The sequence below is a fragment of the Molothrus ater genome, chromosome 14 (assembly GCF_012460135.2).
Source record: "Molothrus ater isolate BHLD 08-10-18 breed brown headed cowbird chromosome 14, BPBGC_Mater_1.1, whole genome shotgun sequence".
NCBI classification, from domain to species: Eukaryota; Metazoa; Chordata; class Aves; order Passeriformes; family Icteridae; genus Molothrus; species Molothrus ater.
This window is the reverse complement of record NC_050491.2, coordinates 15,022,945-15,045,076: the sequence shown is the minus strand read 5'-3', so window position 1 is coordinate 15,045,076 and position 22,132 is coordinate 15,022,945. Positions and strand designations below refer to the sequence as shown.

The following is a 22,132-nucleotide window of genomic DNA, read 5'->3' as shown; positions in this document are numbered from 1 at the left end:
GTGTTGTGTACCTTAAAGGTGCCCACCCAAAAGCAGAGGTGTGAGCAGGGCCCTTGTGCTGGCCAGACTTTACATTTAACTCAGGGGAACGTTGTTTTTTCAGGTGCAGTGGAGTTTGCTGGAGGCACATTTGAGGTACAAACTGCTTCCTTGTGCCCTTGGAAGCACAGGCTGAACCTCCTCATTCGTTCTCAGAGTCCAGGCTTTTGTCCACCGCAGTGACAAAAGAGAAGTGGTTCACACTTCTTTGCACAGACACCCCTCTCCCCTTGTGTCCTGAGTGTCTGCAGGGCAGGTACAGTCTCTGGAGAGCTGTGACCCCACATCCCCATCCTAACTTCTGTCAGGGGAGCTGGGTGAGGTCCCAACCTGATGCCATCCATCTTGTGCACTCACACAGCATCCCAGGGAAAAGCAGGATCTGTGTGGCAAGCATGGTGCTGGCTCTGCACAAGGAAGGAGGTTTTTATTATTGTCATTATGAATTACGGACTTATTGACACAGAACAGAGACGTTCTGCTTATGCTCTGCTCTCCCTCTGCCCGACTTTAGCACCACAAAGGAGATTATAACCATGCACATCCTAGCAAACAATAAAAAAAAAATGGAATTTAATGGAAAATTTGTTTTCTTCAAATTACCCCCTTCTCTGCAAAGCCAATCAGAGGGCTGGATTTACCCTAATGAGCTGGCTGCCGCAGGAGCAGCGTTTCACACAGATGTTGCTGGTGCTAACTCAGGTCAGCCGCAGCTCCCGGAGCAGCCGCTCCATCCATATACGGCCACAGGCAAACCCGGAGCTGCCGGGGTCAGGGACAGCCAGCCCGGAGCCAAATATGGAGCCCGGGCCCCGGCCTGCAGAGCCCCGCACCCTCGGGCACCGGGCCGGGCCCCGGCCTGCAGAGCCCCGCAGCCCGGCACCGGGCCGGGCCAGCAGCCCCGCAGCCACGGGCACCGGCCCGCAGCCACGGGCAGCCGGGAGCCCAGGAGCAGCAGGGAGTGTGATGGAGGGCGCTGCCCTGAAGGATGTGGGCTGGGGAACAGAGCCCAGCACATCCTAAAGGGAATCTTCAGGCACTCCCTGAGGTCTGGAGCTGCTCTGTCCATGGCAGGTTCAAGCAGAGCTCCGGAGGGGCACGTCCAGCTCAGGGCAGCTCAGAGGGACCGATCCTGCTCTCCCGACATAGGAATTGTGCTCCCAGCTCCAGCAGGGAAGCTGCCTGCTGAGAAGCCAGGGTAATTCCTCCCACCACGTCAGCACAGGAGCCGCTGGACTCGCTGTGCAAGCGCCCTGAAACACAAGGATATTGCTGATTTTCATCATGGCTAAAAATAAATCAAACTGGAGGAGTTAATACCGCTCCGAGGAAATAATTTGTGTAGAGGCTGTATAAAAACATTCTCAGCAGACTCAAAGCTCTGGGTAAGAGGTTTCCTTACCTGCCTCTAACAGCAGCAGGAGGGGAAGCTTTTTCTGTTGTGCTCTACAGAGGGGGGAAAACGGAGGACTCCCCTAAACGGTTCTGTAGGGCTAAAATAAGGGAAGGTCTTTGGGATTGTAAACTCTTTGGTCAGTATGACCTGGTAGTCAATGTATTTTTTTTTCCTTGAACCAGTTACATGTTTAATTAACAATTTCCTACAATCTCTAAATTTCAGATCCAAATAGTTTTTATTACTCTCAGGTGCTTAACTTGTCCAAAATCCATTGCTTAGTGAAAACATTTTGAGATGCTCCAGAATTAAAGAATTAGAGAAAACCAAGCTTTTACCCATTCTGCCATTAACCTGTACACTCTGCCACATAAAACAGGAGTTCTGAGTTGGACAGGAATCAGCATCTTGATCCCCCGAGAAGTCACTTCATTTTTTTTTTTAATCATTTCGATTATTAGATTGTTTTAGCCACACACACATCCTCACACCCTCCCAGCATCTCAGTCTCTGGGCTGGTTTTTCAGCTCCACGAGGTACAACCACATCCCAAACTGCTGACTGTGGCTCCAAAGGGTGATCACAACCCTCTCTGCTTGTTTTTGAAGAGCTGGCAAAGCTGGAAATGTATTTTTTTTCTGCTATAAAAGGCACCATTGTAAGGCAAGCATGAAGTTTGGTCTCTGTTGCTCTCAGGCCGTCTGTAGTCAAGGGAGGTAATTCTCTAGAGAAATCTACAGAAAAGCAAGGATGGTGTTGATGCATGAGGAGTATTAGTCTGGAACCCTTGTTTTCTGGCCAGACAAAAGAAGTTGGGAGATTAAGCAGCACTGCTTTCTCCCAGCTCCTCAGACAAATCCTCCAGCCACGATGATGAGCACTTACACAAGAGCAGTAAATGCTCCAGAGAAACAGGGCACCAACTGCTGGGCAGCAGGGACACTGAGCTGCCAGATCCTGTTATTTTATGGGATTTTATTTAGAAAACTTCCATTAATCACAGGCAGTGGAATAGCACCAGGAGGAAAGGGCTGAAAATAGAGCAAGAGACGTCTGCTGCTGCTTCAGGGTGTTTTGTCTTACTCGAAAGGGCACACATTCTCCTCGGGACAGAGCTGGAAGATGGTTCCTGCTGCCCATGTTTGGGAAGGAGTGAGGAGCCTCTCCTCAGGATGCGCCTGTCAACAGCAGCACTCGCTGCCCACACAAGCTCCCCCAGCTGGGCGGGCGTGGAGAGCGGCCAGCGCCTCCCAGAGCCCGCACCTCAGCCTGCATAAACAACTGTCATGTCTGAAACCGCCCTGGCCCGTGAAGGGCAGCTCACTGCAGTTGGCAAACACGAAAATCCTTGTTTATCCCGAGTGCTCCTGACACATTGTGCAGGGCCGAGAGCAGCAGGAGAGCCGGGAACGTGTCTGGAGTCAGCGCAGGAGCTGGGGAGCCCAGCAGGGCCCTGGGGCTCAGGAGCAGCACTGGCGGGGCAGGAGCATTTATGGGGAGCACAGGAACACAGACACGAAAGATAGGGATGGACAGACAGCTGTAAGGAAGGGAAGAGGCTGGGGGCAGGAGTGGAGGGAATGAGCAAAATGGATGGACAGAGATCAGAGGAAAATCCCTGTGGGATGGAGACAGAGGGATGGAAGGAGACGGGGTGGGAGCAGGTGAAGCCAGGGCTGCATCCTCTGGAGTCCCCACTGCCCTCAGAACAGCCCAGTGGGCTTCACCCGACCCCGAAACAGAAACACATCCTGCCTCAACACACACTTGGGAGAAAAACAATTCCTAAGGTGAGCGGAGATATTTTACTCCTTGCTGATGTTCCCAAGATAATATTGAAAGGAACATTTAATGAAATAAATCTGTTTTCTCTTTGGTTTGGATTTCAGGGTCTGGTTCCAGGACAGAAACAGCTTTATGGCAAGTTATTGGTGGTTAAGCAAAGTCTCACAACACACTGTGATCTTGGGCTATAAGATCCACTGGGTATCAAGATTCCCCTGTCTTCCAGTTACAAGCCAATCACGAAACATTAAGCTTTCAACAGAGCATGGGCACAAAATAACATTACAAAAATGAGTGTAGAATTGTGAACAAGTATCGCCCCTCACTTGAGTACACATCAGAAATTCAATTTACTGTTCTTAATCTAACTCCCATCAGTGATGTCAGTACCACAAGAGAAACCACATCAAAGCTGCCAAGAGTACAAACAGGTGATGTTTGCCAACAAATCAATCCATCCAAAATAAAATTTTAACCCCAAAGTGGGAATAAACTTTCTAGAAAATGCTGCAACATTTTGGATTCTCTTCCAAATCTTTAATCATTGAAAAAAAATTAAAAAAAGAACTCAGCTAAAAGATAATAAGCAGAAAGGAGGCAGGGATGATGCTGCAGAACCTTGGTCCAGTGAGCAGGCAGCATTCCAGCCTCAGCTCCAGCCAGGACTGTGCTGCCTATTCAAGAGCCAGCTTCTCCCAGCCCACTGCAGAGAAACACTAATTTTAAACACTTTTTGGAACTGAACTTCACAGAAGGGTCTATCTCATTTGGTGTACACAGGCACACATGCAGCACAGTCCAGTCCACACTGCTGGCCAAGAAGGGGTTTGGATTGGTTTTTTTTCAGTCTTGTTATTTTTTCAGTTTATAAATAAATCCCTGGTTGGACAATTGACATGTTTTGGAAATCTATTTATGGACCACTGGAACTCAAATTAAGTTTACAGTCTGAGTGCTGCTGTTTTGATCCAACACAAACTTACTGACTGCAGCTGTGCCATCCTGGCCCTTGGCAGGGGCTTCTCCACCATTTCTGTGGCTCCTGTGTCCCAACCTCCACGCAGGGGAAAAACATTGATTTTATTAATCTCTTTCCCAATGATGGGATTAAATGGCTCATGCTTTATTGTGAGGATTTAAAAGAATTATAAATGGATTTCTTATGATGTTCCCAGCCATCGTTCTATCATCGGTTGTAGCATCAGGACAAAAGGAATGGCCTCAAGGTGCACCAGGGAAGGTTCAGATTAGGAATCAGGAGAAAGTTTTTCATGGAAATGGTTATGAAGCATTAGAACATGCTGCCCAAAGAAGTGGTGGAGTCACCACCATTCCCTGGAAGTGTTCAAAATACTTGTGGATGTGGCACTTGAGGACACGACTGAGTGATGAACGTGGGGCTGGGTGTATGGTTGAGGTCATCATCACCTTCGATGATCTCAAAGGTCTTTTCAACCATAACAATTCCACCGTGCTGTGATTCTCTCCAGCTCCTGCTGTAGGTGTGTCCTGAGCTGCCTCTCCCAGCCTCACAGCTGGGATCCAGCACCAGGACAACAGAGAAGCAACACCTTAGAGCAGATCTTACATTTGAGCTTACATATTTCTCAATTCAATTTCAAGACAACAACACATTTAAAAGGGGAATTTTTTTTCCATTTCCAGTTCCAGCTTTCGGGGTTCCAGATAAGCAAAAGCAAGTACAGCTTTAAAGCAATTGTATTGTGTGCCAATGATGGTTTTAAAGATGCTGCTTCTTCCTTAGTGGGAGCAAATCTTTAAATCCCAGAAGCAGCTGCTTTGTGCAGGAAGGTGAACTCCAAACTCCAGGTTATGCTACTGGTTGTAGCTGGACTTGTAGCCATCAGTTCTCCAGAAGCTTCAGATTCTCCTGAAGATGGATAAGCTGAAATGTAAGCAGTGAATGGGAAAAGTGCAGCGCAAGAAACACTGAGCAAACTCCACTGGGAGCCAGCAGCAGCAAGGTGGAAACCCCAGGAAGGGATTTTCCTGGGAGGAGTGGGCAGCATGAGGAATGCAAAGTGCTGCCGTGACAAACTGACTTGTCACAGGTGAGCTGTGAACTGAGCTGGGGCCACACTGCCACAATCCACTGCCACTTTTTGGAATTAGAGTAAAAACTATTGGGGGTTTTGGTTTGGTTTTTATCTGTCTCACCTAATTTCTCAAATGAACTTGCCTTCCTCACCCAGAGTCCCTAATGCAGAAGCTCATCCTTGCAAATGAGCTGCAAAATGATTAGAATTTCTCCTCCCACAACAAGCTAATTTGTAGGAGTTAAACAGCCCAGCAGCTCAGCCATGGATTTACATGTCACAGATTCCTGTCGGCCCCCTAAGCTCATTCCCACCCCAGCACATGGCAGGGCTCCCTTCCCAGCAGCCCCAGTCCTGCCCTCCATCACAGTTTTCCTTGCTATTACTCTAATATTCCAGAAGATTTTATTTTGTCTAGAGTTGTTTTGTTGGTTTTGTTTGTATGAATAAGCCATTTTTCCCCCCTATATTAGCTTAAAAATCCAGAGTGCCAGTTCTGGTGGTGCCACTGTAAATGTGGTCAGAGGGTAGGAAACCTGCAGGCAACTCCAGCCATGACCTGGCTTGATCAGAGCTTTGCCAGGTGTCTCCCAGCAATTCCTGTCTCACTCTTATTTCTCCCTGCCTGGTAGAACATCTGCTTATTTTTAGGTCTGGATAATTATCATCACAGAACTGAAAGCACTTCTTTGTTCTGGTTATTTTAAGCAGAGCATTACACGAGTGGTGCCATCGTTGTCTCTCCCGATGGATTCTGGTCTGGAGGGAACGAGACTGAGGACAAACACAGCAAAACCACCATGAACTTACAGGACCTGAATCAAACACAGGAGGCTGGAAAAGTTCACGCTGGACTTGTGCTGCTCTTTTTTTTCATCTTCCAGAAATTCAGCAGTGTCCAGATGGACTCCATATGTCCTGACTCTCTCCCTGCAGGGTCCTTTGGGAAAGCCCATGGCAATATCCACATGAATCCTGCACAGCAGCGCTGGTTTGATGTGGTTACACCCCGACAGCTTAAAATTGGTTTATTTGGAAATGGTTTTTACCACCAAGCACCTGCTGCCCCTGGGCTGTGTCAGCATCACCAAACCTGGGGCAGGAGGAAGCAGGCTCCAGCTCCCACTGAGAGCAACAACCACATTCCTGCTGCTCATGTGTGGCTTTGGAAAACACCTCTTAAAAGCAAGAAAAGGTGAGAGGATGCAAAGTGACCACCACTCAAGAGCGAGGCTGGGGGGAAATCCAGGCTACCAAAAGGGTTTTGCAATTTAACCTGAAGGTTACATCATGTCTGGCAGCACACATGGGCTGTCTGCAACAGGGCTTTAGCCTGGCATAAGGTACCACCCCATAGACCAGATTTTGGAACACAAGCCAAAAATATAGCTGGAACAAAGGACAAAGTCTGCACTTCCCAAAACAAGACCACAACTTGCTCCAGAAACCATAGAAAGTTACATAAATGAAAAAGCTGATTCATGAGAACAAAAATAAAAGCTTCTCTCATGGATTATAATGCCATTGTAACTGCATTCATTCAATAACCCAAAGCCTAAAAACTTGTTAAATCCCACACCAACAACACCCAGGTCCAAAGATCCTTGTGCACACAACAAGTTTTTTCCTACCAGAACCCAACAGGAAAGTTCAGGTCACCTCCATGTGCTAAAGTCCTGGGGAATCAGGATTCTCAAGGGAGCCAAGGGCGCTTAGAGACCAAACTCCCTCTCACTTTTATTTACGCTGACACAGACTGCAAAGAGAATAAAATCCAGGGGGATTTGGCATTTAGTTCCCTTGGGCTGCTTTGGGAAGTTCAGCCAGCAACACCGGCCTGGCCCCTCTGGTTGGCACAGGCCAGCACAGCTGAGCAGGTTCCTAAGTGCCACTCTGCCAACTTGCTGTTGGAGTTCAAGGAATTAGTGAAGAATAAATAGGAAACATTTTCTCTCCTGCTGCAGCAAGGAGGGTTTGAGCTCCATGTTCCAGCAAAGCTTTTTAGTGTCAGACAGCACAGCCAACTCCACCACCACACCTGACTACAGTCAAATTCTTACAAGATCCTAAAAGGCCCCAAATAAGTCAGAACTGTCTTGCTGCAACATCCAGTGTCTGTTTAGCTGCCTTCCTCCTGCAGTGGCCAAAAGCAGATTCCTCTACCCATTAGTCAAGTAGGAGGACAAGTAACATTTCCTTATTTATATCTCCCCAGCTTCTGGCACACAGCAGCAGCAGCACTGCCTAACAAAGCCCTGATGATTTTTTAATGTGTTTTAGGTCTACTTTCCATGAAGGCACCTTAAGGATTAACATTATTATCACAGCTTAAGGCAAATTCTGCTTTTAACAAATGATAGCCAAGCACTGGGGAGATGAGTGGGGGTGAATCCATTCATCCTTTAGCACCTGCTTGTCAAGGACTATTGTGGTGTCACCAGGATCCTAACAGAGAACATCTTATCAACAACACCTGAAGCCCATGGTTAAAAGCACCATTTAATAAACTTCACATTTTGTTCCAGTACATGAAAATGGTTCTGTCAGCTGAAACCCCACCTCTTTTCCTAGTGAAGCATTGAATTCAGAAGTAAATCTTTCTCTCTTTTTGGCTGCAAGGAAAAGGTGGTGGGGCACTGAGATGGCTCCCCAGGGAATGGTCACAGCCCCAAGGCTGCCAGAGCTCCAGAAGAGATTGGACAACGCTCCCAGGGATGCACAGGGTGGGATTGTTGGGGTGTCTGTGCAGGGCCAGGAGCTGCACTTGATCCTTGCGGGTCCCTTCCAACTCAGGATATTCCATGATTCCATAAAAAGAAGGTGACACAGGGCACTCTCCTTCAACTCTCCTCCTTCCTGGCTGCTCCCCAACACATTTCAGTTGCTCATTCAGCATCTCCTGGCCTGCCAGGCTCCTGACTGCACCGGCAGCATCCAGTTGTTTTGCCCAAGAGCCCAGCTCAGTCTCAAGCCTACCAGAGATGCACAAACTGCTGGGAGTGTTCTGGAGGGCTGTGCAGATCAGATGCACCCTCCTTTAGTGAGAATAGCTGTGTTCTCACCACAGCCAGAAATGACACATCCTTCTACTCTCAGCTTAGATGCTTCTGTTCATTCTGTAAAAGTCTTACAGAGGGTCACTACTGCCAAGTCAAAGTCATTCAAAAGTCAGGATACGCCAGAGCTCCTCCCCACAGCAATCATGGCCTGCTCAAAGACTGCCTCCCCAAACACAAACTCTGTGTGCATCCAGAGACTGACTTTCTGTTTCTCTGGGATTTTTCCTTCCTTTTTTCCTTTTTTCAAAGTTCTGTGAAAAGTGGCAGCAATGACCCAATGGGATTATTTGCCTGGATTTCAAAACCAAACAAACCCCACGCAGTCAAAACTTCCATTTGCAGGGATTTTAATACAAGATTTTAACATTTAAAACCTCATTCCATCATCAACCAAAAAATAGAGGTGTTTGCTCATGAGAAGACAGTGAGCCTTTTTACACCCAGCAGCTGGGCAAGGGGAGAAGTTAAAACCCAAAAGTCCAAGGAAGTTTTGGCAGCACTGGAGCTGGTACTAGCAGAGGCACCAAACCTCTCTGCCTACTTTCTGTAGACAACCCATGAGCCTGAACACAGAGTAACTGCAACTGAATGAGAGTTGAATGAGAGTGAATGCAACTGAAGCTTCCAGCTGCTGAGCACTGGGAGGTGTCCCAGATCTGGAGAGGTGACAACTGACACTTGTCCCCTCAGACAAGGAAGGTTTGATGGGAGGCATGGAGGGTGCCTCCTCTTCACTCTGCTCAGGCCGGGCTCCCGGCCCAGGGACAGTAGCAGGAGTCTCCCCTCCCTTCACGTGATCTCTGCAAACAGCCCCACCGGGAGCTGGGTTTGGTTAGGGATGAACTTTGCACGGGAGGCAGGCCTGAGGCTCTGGGAAGTCTCTGGGCACTGCCTGGCAGCAGCTCCAAACTGCTGCAGCCTGACCCCTCCAACATGCAGAGCCTGCCCATCCTCCTGCAGGGGCTCTGTCCCCAAACCTGCCCTCATCCAGCCAGGTCTGGGCAGGATTATCTGGGACAGACGGACAGGGAAGCACAGCTCCTTACAGGACCACAGACACTCAACCTGCATAGATCAGGGATATGGAAAGAGGCCTTCTCCACCAACTCACAGACTCACAGAATATCCTGAGTTGGAAGAGACCCTCAAGGATCCCTGAGTGCAGCTCCTGGCCCTGCAGAGGACGTGCCAACAATCCCATGCTGTGCCTGAGAGTGCTGTCCAAGCAGTCCTGGGGCTCTGGGTCCGTGACCATTCCTTGTTCTAGTGCCTGACCTCCCTCTGGATGACAGAGGAATCTCTGTATAACATCCAGTGTGAACCTTCCCTGCCACAGCTCCAGCCATTCCCTGGGGTCCTGTCCCTGGTCAGAGAGCAGAGGTCGGTGCCAGGCTATGCCTTGGCTGGGCTCCATGGAGCTCTGAGCCGGGAGTCTCCTCCAGCAGTGCTGCTCTGGGGCCAGCCCAGCTCACAGCTGACAGGGGGATTCTTGTGCCATGGCAAGCAAAGGGAAGAAATGAGCCAGGGGAAGCAGGACTGCCTCTCCCAGCAGCAAAAAGGACTGAAAGCAGGGATCAAACCATGGCCTAGGGTCATTCCTGCTGCAGGCTTTTGCTTCACTCAGCAGCAGGAAGGACTTGCAAATGCAAATAATCACATATCAGGATTTTTTTTTTACTTTTTTTAATGACTACTTTAGTTATCCAGCATAAACATCTTGCAAAATCAAGCTTCCAAACCTAGGCTTTCTCTTACTTTCCTTTAAGTGAGGATGTAAAGAAACATTGATGTACGGCAAACTATAGCTTTAACCACTGCTGACACTGCAGCACCCAGAACTGTCATCATCCAAAGGAAAACACCAGCATTGCAATACTAAATAAATTGACCCTTGGCAATTTTCTAAGTCTGTCTTGTGGCATTTGACTTTTATAAGCCTGAAAACTGCTTGTCTGGTCCAAAACCAACAGAGAGCAAGCTTCCTACTGTGGAATACAGGCTCCATTATCTCAGTTATGCACTGACAAAGCATAAGCAGCAGCAGAAAATGAACTCTTCATTTATTACACACAGTTGTTTTCTGCAGCAGACGTGGAGCTTGGCAGGCTGAGTTTCCCTGGAAGTCTCCATGTGCCTTGTCACAGCATCCAAACTCAGGGCTGGGTTAAATAAAAACAAACAGATCCACTCCTCCCAAAGCCCAGTACCAAACCAACAACTCCTGAACAGCACAGGGCTGAGAGTGGCAGGGTCTGGGAGCACTCCCACCCACCAGCCAGCTGTCCTGCTATTTCTGGGGTCTCCACAGCCTCAGCATCTCACTGGACTCTCTTACCTGAGTCACAAAACAGGGAAAGGGGAACTTTTGCTATGTGGAAGAAAAAAAAAAGTCCATAAGTGCAAGCTACCTCTGTCACAGACTCCTTGAACAATTTTCTCTTCACCTCAAAGCTCCCTTTCCTGAGTCATCATGAGTAATTATTTTTTCAAATCACTGCTTATTTACTTTCAGGAATCATTTCTGGCTCATTCTACAAATGGTATCAATACACCCCAGCCCAGCCCCACAGACAGGCTTTGCACACTGTAAAGCAATTTACCACACAGAAAACTGATCTCCAACAAGGTAGTGAGGCTCAGTATCACAAGATGCAGACAACTCTCTGACACATGACATATTCCTCAATACTCAAACATGTACCATGTGGCTGAGAAAAGCAGGAGAAAGGCCCTGAAGGTGCTGCTGGTCACCTGACTGCTTGCTCTGAAGCTTTAAAAAGTCCTGATAGTCTGGACCTCACCTCTGTTGTCAGGTTCTAAATCTGGTTTTTTCAGCCAGCCTCTTTCTGAAAGCCAGAAGAATTATTTCTCCTTCATCTTCAGCTTCATGGAGATGCCAGGATAGGGTCTGTGCAGCACTGGCAGCAGCCCCACCCTGTAAGAACTGACACAAACTGCCCAGTCCCACCTCAGTGCCCCGGAGACTTCACCGTTCCCACCAGCCCAGCACTCCAGTAATATTCCAGGGAAGCAGCCTGAGATGACAGCACACACAGGGCTGCACTTTGGGGTTTATTGAAACAGCTGCTCCTGTAATTATTTTTCAGAAGCTGTGGATTTCTGCTGGTGATGAGGAGCCCTGCACAGCAGAGGGAAAACAGGTTTGGTTGTGCTTGTGTGAGGAGCTGAACTCACGTTAGGGAAGGAGTTAAAAGCACCGACAGTTCTGCACGAGGCCCCTGTGGTTTACAATAAAAGCAAAGTTTATTTCCTGTACGGTTTAGCACACAGAGGCTAAATTAACTGACAGGAGTAAAAGTTTACAGCATTAATTGCTGTTTCACTGCCTTTATATTGCCAGGCATTTATTCTTTAAATAAAAGACTACTTTAAGAAGAAATACAACATGGCCTCAGGGATCCAGGTGCCTCTGATGTGTATTACTTTTTATCTTTGAAGAATTCATATACCACAGATCTTAGTTAACAAAGAGTCTTTTTGCTGACTGCTGTTCTAAAACTAAACCAAGTAATTCTTTAAGAGAGAACAAAGCTTATTTCTTCAACTAAAATACCTAAATATCATAATACAAAGGAAGAGGAAAAGCTATGGATTAAATACAAATTTTCCTCCTCTTTGCAAGAAGAGCCTTGAGATAGAACAGCATCCAAAAAGCTTCCTGGAGAGGAAAGATTCAGCAGAGCACAGCCTGGATGGGCAGCAGTTTTCTGACCAAGTAATTAATTGCCCTGGCTAACATTTCAAGTGTGAATAATCCTGAAGGCCCCAGATCCTTCTCTAAGTTACTTGGACAAAATATTGTCTAAAAACTGTGTCTCTAAGTGGGAGAGATAAATTGTTCTCACCAGACCTGGCCATGTTGCAGCTTCCAGCACTTTGGGCAGCTGAAACAACACAGGAGTCGGCCAAGCTCTGCCTGCCATAGCCAGGGAGGCCAGTGCCTGGGCTGTGCTCTCAGGGCTTCTCAGGGGACATCCTGAAGTGACTCTTTCAGGAATTAACAAAATGGAGCATTTCCCAACACAGCGAGGCTGTTCCATCACCAGCTGCTCTCACCCACTGCATCCCTGCAGCCCCCAGGAAGTGCCACCTTCACCCCAGAGCAGGAGCACTCATCTGGATGCTGCCCATGCCTTGGAGCCACGACCTGGAGCTACTTTGCAACTCCCCACTGTCTTTTATAAGTTTTATAGATCCCTCTCTCCCTCTTGTCACCATGCTATCTGCTTTTTTTTTTTTTTTTCCTAAACCACAAGCTTCCTTCTGCCTCAGTGCAAGCCAGCATCTGCTTACCCCAATCAGAAACGAAGATAAATACACACAGCATTTTATTTTTTCAAAGTTTAAGTCCCCAGCTGTTTATTTGCTGTAGGATGGAGTTCTCCAGGCCTGGGCAAGCAGCCAAAATGGCTTCATTCCCCTGCTGTTCCTCAGTCTCAGCCTAATGCTGATGGCTGGCAGTGGGAGGTGATGGCTCTCCCAGTGCCTTCCAAGCTGCCAGCTTGGGTCCCAAATCATTCCATGGAAGATGGAGCTGTCTGTCCAGCAGCTCCTCAGTTCCTCCAGGTGTAAATTCCTGAGGGGAACATTTCCCAGGTTAGCATTATGGATTTACTTTGATCTTTCCACAGCATGCACAACAAAGCCAGACCTCTGCAGGTGAAGGGAGGCTCTCACAGGGACCTCCTGGCACACTTTAATGTGATGGAAGGGAACAGAAAATTGGAAAGACTCCTCAGGCACAAAGGTTCCATGGACTGAGCTACCAGAACCAAGGGACTTGTTTGTCTGCATTACAGGGTGGAATTTCCAGTTCTTAATCAGGATTACCAGGGCACTAACAAGGAAATTTGCAAACCTGCTCCTTTATATTTATTTCTATTCATGTATACTGTGTTTCTTGCCTGGAGAAATCAAAAACCACCAAACATCTACTAGCCATAAATCAGCTTCACTTGAACTTCATTTCTATCCACATCCAGTGAAAATGTTTTGGGATATATTTTAATTCAGTCAAGGAGTTATTCTCCTCCTTTCCTGCTCCGCCAGTTGTTCTGCAGCTGCTGCTCTGGCCAAATACATTTGCAACATGTGCACAGGAATGTCTTGGATATGCAGCATTAAGTATTTCCTAAGGAATAAAATCTTGTCCTGCTGTAGTCCATGGCAGAATTCCCAGTGATATAAGCACAGCCAGAGGTTGATCCCATGAGGTGAATACAGATGTGCTGTTTAAACCTGCCTGGCAACAAGTACTCCCATAAAAACGTGGGTATATGTGAAAACTGCCATGATTTTTCCCAGAGGCTTTGTGTTTGCTGTTTCCATCAGGCTGTTCCAGTTGACTTTGATCTATGCCTAAGGCAGGAGAGGTGTGTGATCACCTACCCTAAACATGGGCTAAACATGCAGTGTGTCAGCATCTGCACAATGATGCTGGTCTTGGAATCCCCAAACGTTTGTTTTGTATGTAAGAAATGCACCAACTCAACATATCCCAAACACATACGTGTTTCTTTTCCACCCAACATTTTCCTGGACAACATGGTCTTAATTTTTTTAATGCAAACTGTTAACATAATTTTGGGAGCAGAGCCAATTTCATTCAAGAAGAGAAGGAAGCTTTACTGGGCTGGATCCAACACTTGTCTAGCGCAGTCTCCTGTCTCCACTGTCAGATCCCAGGGAAGAGCACGCCATCAGGCTGAGCACAAAGAGCTTCCCCACATCCAGCTTCCTTCCCAGACTGCAGCAATTCACAGGTTTGAGGCAGAGGTGTAGTAGTAATGTTTAAACCCCTTAAGAGACTTTTCCCCTTAATTTGTCTCACTGCTTCTCGAGCCCATGCACTTTCTGCTGTACACCAGGTCCTCTGGCAGGGAGCTCCTCCCTGAAATCTGTGCTGTCAAACAAAGCATTTCATTTACTCTGAACCTGCCACTTCCACTCGCTCTCCCCGAGTCGTTCCATTAGGAAAAATTATTAATAATCCCTTCCTGCTTGTTCTCCCATGCCTGACGTGGGGTTTTCACATTTCAGACTTTTTCAGCTCTTTCTTCCTCAACTGCAGAATTCACAGAGTCATGGAATGGTTTGGGTGAGAAGGAACCTTACAGACCATCAAGTTCCACCCCCTGCCATGGGCAGGGACACCTCCCACTGTCCCAGACTGCTCCAAGCCCTGTCCAGCCTGGCCTTGAACACTTCCAGGGATGGGGCAGCCACAGCTTCCACCTCATCATCCACAAATTCTGCCTTATTTGGTTGTTCCTCCTACAATGGTCATCTCACCCTACTTTCTTCTCTTTTCTCACCTTCCTGTATCATTTAAAGACAACAATTCCAGTCTACTAAAGACAGACTCACCACACATTTATACAGTGGGTTTTTTTTTCATTTGCCCTTTCCCATCCTAAACATTCCTGGCATTCTGTTTGCTTTTCATGGCCATGAATATGGTATTTTTGTAGAATTACCTAGTATGGCTCCAAGACCTCTCTGCTAAACAGTATTTTAGGAGAGTTTAAATCTCATTCTTGCAACCATTGTTGCTTCCCAGTTTTCCAGCTGGGACAGCAATAGCAGGCTGTTCTTGCACTGTTTGCTCAGATTCCAGCACAGACCTCTGTGAGAATCTTCTGGTAATTTCTGCAGATTGTCAAAGACTTAAAAAAGGAAGATTTTTAACCTGGCTAACGCTTGTCCAAAACTTTCCAAAAATCCAGGGATTCAATATTATGGATGCCCCTCCCTTCTATGCTGCAGGTAGCTCAGGTGTGAGGCACAGCTTTCCCCTCTGACACTGCACTGATTCTCCTCCCTGCTCTGTCTGTGTCCATGCATTTGCTGGGAAAGAGCCCAGTGCAGAATAACACCCATTTGTGCAGCACTGGAGGATGGCTCCCAGCTCCCAGATCTCCCTGAGATCCTTTTTCAAACCACAGCTGCCTTTGGCTCCTCTCTTCACTCCAACACTCCAGCAATCAAACAAAGGTAGTAGTTAAAATTTTACACTCGAGCGCCTTTAGAACTTCTAGAGAGGCTGATTCATGCATGGAAACAGCCCCAGAAAACTGAACTTCAGATCATTAATTGAAGAAATAAATCACCACATCCACGTCTCACAGGGGAAACCATGTCCAGGAAGGAGCTGTAAGTCAGGATGTGAAAACAACTTCAGCTGTATCCTGAGAGCACAATCCTCAGTCAGGCCAGTTGGATGCTGACCTTTCACATTTTTTTCTGGTGCTTTAAAGCTCAGTCTCACTCTGCTGCCTTTTCAGTGTTAGAAAATGGCCTTAACATTGAGCTGGAGGTGCTGTCCCAGGAAGGACATGCTCCTGGATGGAGGCTTTTATTCTGGGACAAACAACAGTAGATAAGAATTACAATCAAAGCTCTTTCAGGCTTGATTAAATATCTGACCAACAAAAGCATTTAAATTTAATCATAAACTGAAAGTCTCCCCTGCGTATGGCCAGGGTTAAACAAATGGCATTAACACCAAATGTTCATGTTTGAGCAGAAGCATTCCTGAACAGCAGAATATTGACATAAGATGTGGATTTGGTTCAGGTTTCCAGCATTCCAGTCAGAGCCAAGAACTGAGATTGGTGCTTCCAAGGCTGGGGAGCACAAGGAACAGGGAGAGCTCCCTTTGGCTATGGCAATGATGCATCCGTAGCTCTTGTTTTTCTCTTAGAAGGGAATATTTCAATTCTGTCTTGACCTTGAACAGCTGAATTCTGTCAATGTCGGTGTAGTTCCCTTTGTCTCCCCTCTCCCCAATCCCTCCTTTCCTGGAAGGAGTCAGAATAACCTTGCAGAGATGAAAGTCCTGGCACCCTCTGCTCGTTAACACAGACGCCAGTTCACTGACTTCTACAGGAATTTTGTGAGTGTAACTTTAATGCCCCAGGACAAAGGAAAGTTCCGTGCTCAACTCTATAAATATTTATTTAAAACCCACAAGTGCTTAGCCCTGACATGATGCTGTGTGCATCCTGTGTCAGAACGTGCTGTGGTTTAGGGTTAGAGGGAAAGCCAGCACAAGCTGACAGCATCCAGCCTCTCCCCAAAATCTGCCTCTTCTCCCCAGGCACAGACATAATCCTGATGCACCACCTCAAAATAAACACTGTCCTACCTGCATATACAACCTAGAAAAATTCTCAGCAAAAAGCCTTTCCTGGCTTTAACTGTGGAGTAGAATTTTCCATCATTCTCCTGCTGTCAGAAACTGGTTTTAGTTAAGCACAGTAGAATGTTTTTTATTTTGATATATTAAAACTATTGCAACAACTGCAGCCAACTTAATCTCTGGCTCCATTAAAAGTTTGAATGCAATATTTTAAGCAAAATATTTGACTTCTCTCGAGTTTGGAACAATGACTGTACAGAAAACAACCAGGAGGCAGATGGAACACATCCGAGCTTGAGCCGCATTACGGATTTTGTCTTCCATCCCAAGGGCTCTAACTCAGAACAACTCCTACCATTTTATTGAGAGAAACTCTGTTTGGTGAACACTGGGTATCCAAAAAAGTCCTTCACATGTATTATGCTTCCACAAAAGTGGGGTTTAAATATCAATACCTAGCTTAACAAGTCAGTTTTCACCCACGGCACATAAACTGCATGAACTGAGTATCATGCAAACATACGCACACCATGAGATTGATTTGAACTACAGATGCAGCTTATTTCCCCACAATGCGTGAGTTTACCTAAACTTGCATCACAGTCCAAGACTATTTACCAAAGATTTCTATCAGTGTTTTCTTCCCACAGCCACTGCCCTGCCAGGCAGCCCAGGGAAGTTCCCGAGCTGCTCCTGACCGTCTGCTGCCCCTGCTGGGGCTTCCGCAGCGACAAACGTGACCACAGACATCCGGGCTGGGACAGCAGCCGGGAGCCCTGAACGGGGCAGCACAAGGGACACTTGTGATCCACACTGATAAGGCTGCGTGCACAGAGCCACCCTGCTGCGGCTGCATTTCCCCTCTGAGCCACCTCCTGCCACAGCAAAGCCGTTGGACTCCATGAGCTCTGAGGCCTTTCCCAACCTGAACGATTCTCTGACTCCATGAAAGCTCAAACAAGCTCACAGCAGCCAAACAACACAAACACAAACACACAGACTCTGCTCATTCTCTGTAGGGGTGGCATTATTTGCATTTATTGTGACCATCTGAGAGAAAAGGCCCTTGGGGGATTTAAATGCAAAATATCATTTTTTTATACAATCTCCATCTCTCCATGTATTAACTCCCTGGGATTCAAACTTCAGAAGAATGAAGCAGCCTCACCAGCCCTCCCAAAGCACTGAGCTGTTGAGCAGGGACAAGAGCTGGTGGTTACACATGCTCTCATCATTTCCAACAGCTCTTCTCCCCTGGAATGTTCCAGGAAGCCCTTGGCACTGGTTATATGTCTCCAGTAGCACCAGCAAGTTCTCTGGTGTCTTACTGGGAAAAGAGAAGAGTAATTGCAAGCAAATGTTCTCCAGACCATGGACCACTTTCATCTTCACTTCCTGGGAGAAGACCTAGATCCTTTCCCAAGCAAGAAGACAATACAAGAAAAATATGAACCCCCCACATCCTTAACTTTGTGAATGAAAAATAAATTAAAATTTCCTTTCCTGTCTAAAACCATCTGTAAACAGCAGCAGGTCTGTGTAACACAAGACTCTGACTCTGGAGATCATCTCTTCTTTCTGCCATGTCTGCAGTCCCAGTAGGAGGCAAGGAAAGAAAACCACTCACACTGCCATCACAACAAGGGAGGAGGACAGAGCTGGGAGAGACGGAAATGTGGCTATAGATCACAAAGATGAAGCAATTGGCTCCACAGAGCATCTGGACACCAGACATTTGATGTGGCAGTTTTCACAGCCCACAGCACTGGCAGTGGCACAGGGCAGAGCTCAGCCCACCACATCCAGTGCTGGCACTTCAGTTCCACAGCCACAGCCTCCAGTGTCAGCCATCCCCCTGGAACTGCAGGGTGGTGCTGGATGAACAAACACTCTCAAAGTCCGTACTCAAGACCTGTGCAGTTGCTGGCAACAAATGCACACTCGTAAGACCAAGAAGAATTTAAGCACCTGGCTCCCTTCCACATGAGATCAATAAAATGGGCAATCCAGTTGCCTTCAGGAAGAAAGGGATTCTGATGCTGGGCAATTTCTTGCCCCAAAATCAACAAAATACCAAAATCTTGTGGAGAAAATCACACACTGGATTTGTGCCATTCAGCATCTTCCCTCCTTATATCCTTTTCTACCAAAAGCAAGAGTTGAATGACTCTTAGGCCCCTCTTCCTTTCACCTCCTGAAGGACTGGAATGGGAGGTTGCAGTGAGACCCCTCTCACAGCCAGCACAGTCCCTGTTCCTGCAACGTCCCCACACTTCCAAATGCGGCATTTGTGCCTCATTTGTGTCTGCAGCCTCCAGCACTGTGCCAGGCTGAAGAACACTGCTCACTTCCCCTGTCTGCCATGCAGGAAGGCTCCTGACAGCAGCTCCCATGTGGGAGCTCCCATGTGGGTGTCCTCACCTCATCTTCATCATTACAATCCCCGTGCATCCCTGCCCAGCCCACAGCTCAGCACAGCATCCATGGTGAGGAAGATTAAATACAAGGGGCCACTTCCCAAGCAAGACTTTCAAACACTGCAGGAAACTGGTGCTGCAACTATCACAATATGGAGTGAAATTCAAGTAGGAGGCCAGAGAAGATGTCAATCATCATACTTTCCAGAAATCCCTTGAAACACACTCATAAAATGTCTTTGCTTAGACATGAGCTTCACACAGTGTTTTTTTCCTCACAGATACATCATACTGAATATAAACATTATAGAGAACAGCGCCTTGGGGAAACATTTTATACACTGTGATGTGGCAAATTACACCATACAGCAAAGCAGGACTTTGCCAATAATAGACCACAAAATTTGGGCACCCTCCAAGACTCACAGCCCCAGGGCGTGAGGTGTGAAGCAACCTCAACCCTTTCCCATTCACTGGGAGACACTTTCCAGTTTCACAAAAGCTTCTTCAGCTTACAGAAATGGGGCAGGAAGGAGGAGATTTGATACTTATTTCTGGTTTGCTTCTACTCAGGCAAATTAGCCTTTTAAAACCCAAAATAACACAGTGCCGAGTGTCACCACAGTACAAAGATGACTTAGCAGGAGTGAGAGCCCTTCCCAAGCTGATGTTACCCAGTTCAGTCACTCTGCTGCAAACAGCCTTGTCTCTGTTCCATCCCTCTGTAGCAATCTTCTCTGATGTGGATTTTCCATTCCTGGAGTGGGTTATTTCAAATTCAGCACCCAGAAAGGCTTCTCTGGTCCTCCAAGCAAAGCCTGTCTCACCAACGGTTTTAAGAGCCACAGAAACAACTCATTCCCATTCCCTCCGAAGAGGTGCCTCTCTGTCTTACTTTAGGTTGAAACATCGATTAAAATTCTTATACTGGAAAGAAAACATCACCCAGTGAGGTGCTGGGCTGGTCCTGCCAACAGAAACACCCTCAGTGTACGCAGGAATCTAAGAATGTTCAAGTCTTGCTCATTACCACAAGATCCCTTGAGCTGCTCCAGCTTTAGACACAGGCATGAGTGTATGTGCATGTGTATATATAAAAATATACACGTCATAAAACTGGCAATCATGTGCACATTACACTCGAATTCCCCAAAAAACAGATTACACCAACGCTACATTCAAAATTCCACAGGCAGGGATGCACAAAGGAGCCTGAAAGGCAGCAGTTAGTCAGACTGGAGCTTTGTAACATGTACAACCCACACAAGGACCAGGCAGCACTGTAGAAAACACTAAGCTAATAATTAAAAACTTAATTTAAAACTATAAAAACGCAATTGGGATTGAGAGCTCTGCTTGCACCCCTGGAGCTCAGTATCACCAGACAGACAGAAATCAATAGGTGCCATGAAGAGAGCACTGATAAAAATCTATAGCAACTGAAGCAGTCAACTTGAAACCTATTAACAGCTGCATTAGAAAGAAAGGATTACTTTTCCAATCTGCTGCTTTCCTTACAGATGATCATTCTGTACGAACCCAGTAGAAATCCCTTTGGATCCCTTTTATGAATGAACTACTCAGGATTTCAAGACCCTCACCAGTCATCATGAAATAATCCTCTGCTTTTCACCACCAGCACTGTCAGCGCTGGCATCAAGTTTACTAAAAATGACCCAGGAAGGGAGGGACAGCAGGGACACCTGAGGCACAGGCTCCTGTGCCATCTGCAGCCCGTCACCCCAAGCTTACCAACTGGTATTTGATCTGCTGAAGCCCACAGACCAATGGCTGCACTCAAGCAAAGAAGGAGAATGCACTGAGGGCTTGTTTTTATCTTCTGTACATCACTGTCCTCCCAAAGTTTAGGGACCTGAAGCACGAACAGTGACAGGAAAAGGTCATCATACAGCCACAGCTCAGACTCTTTATCTCCTCGCAGTAAAAGTCACTGATCATTAACTGCAATCGCTGGCATTTTCTGAGTCCCTGGCATTTTGTAGTTCTCCAGCACATCCACAGCAAGTGCAACCAAATCCCCCGGATTTCAGTCTCGGAGCATCTCTCACACAGATCAAAGAGAAACCAGATGATCCTAAGGACATAGAGCTACACCTGAATCTAGGCACAAATCCCGCTATTTCTGTGTATCTCTTTATTTTCCCCTTGAAAAACACAGTCCGAGCTCTGTCTATAACACACTGGGGCCACGAAAAGCGAAATCCAGTATTCCCAACAGGGCAAGAACCAGAGGCTACTGGGACAGCGGCCACACACGCCTGCCACAATCAACGAGGAATAAACTCATCAAAACCAAACGACGGACGACACATTCAGAATTGAACTTCAAGAACAACAAAAAAAAACCCAGATAGTGGTGGCTCTGCCTTCCCAGCACAGGGTGAGGGCTGCGGGATCACCGAGGAAATGCCGCTTTCCGTCGGCGGCAGCCGCAGCACCGCCCGCACAGCGCCGGGCGCCGTGAGGGGACCGCGGCTGCCCCGGCCTCTCCCCACCCTGCCCGGCCGCCCCCCGCGTCCCCCGCCCGGCATAAGTTTCCCCCGGGGGCCGCTTACCGCCGTGGAGCCGGAGGAAGAGGCGATGTAGACCTTGATGACCATGCTGGGAGCGGCGGGATGCGGAGCCGGGCGGGCGGTGGGTGTGTGAGGGCGGCTCGGGCGCGGGCTGGGGCTCAGGCGGGAGGGCGGGCGCGGGGAGGCGGCGGGAGCGCTCGCCCCGCCTCGCTCCGCAGCTGCCACCGCCCGAGCCCGGAAGGGCGGAAAATGGTTTTTTAAAAATTAATTAAATAATTAAATAGTAAAAAAGGAAAGGAAAAAAAAAAAAAAAAGAAGCAGAAGAAAGAAAGGGGAGAGGAGGAGCGTTCTCGACGAGCTGCGCGAGACGTGCGGGGGAGGTGGGGCGGGGGAGCGATGGCGGCGCGGCCGCGCTGAGGGGACGCGGGGGCTCGGGCGGGGCGGCCGCGTCAGGGCGGGGGTGACAGCGGCGGGGGGAACCGGGGAACACCGGGGCGGGAGACAGAGAGAGGGAGGGAGCCAAGCTTAGGGGGGTCGCCATGGTAGCGGCTGGTTCCCCTCAGTGCTGGCTCCCCTCAGCACCAGGTCCCCTCATGGCGGCTTCTCTCACGGCCGGGTCCTCTCATGGCCGCTCCCCTCACGGCCGGGTCCCCGGGACCGATTGCCGCATGCTGGGCTCCATCG

At 47.9% G+C, this 22,132-nt stretch overlaps 1 protein-coding gene across 1 annotated transcript in view; it reads right to left on the bottom strand.

The window, feature by feature from the left end:
- SH3BGRL (SH3 domain binding glutamate rich protein like) overlaps positions 1-21,692 on the bottom strand; it is a 30,727-nt gene extending 9,035 nt beyond the window's left edge. The window contains exon 1 of the mRNA XM_036402209.2: positions 21,491-21,692. Coding sequence (XP_036258102.1) covers positions 21,491-21,535 — 45 coding nt within the window. The 5' untranslated portion in view covers positions 21,536-21,692. The remainder of the gene's footprint in view (positions 1-21,490) is intronic.
- Positions 21,693-22,132: the final 440 nt, after the last annotated feature.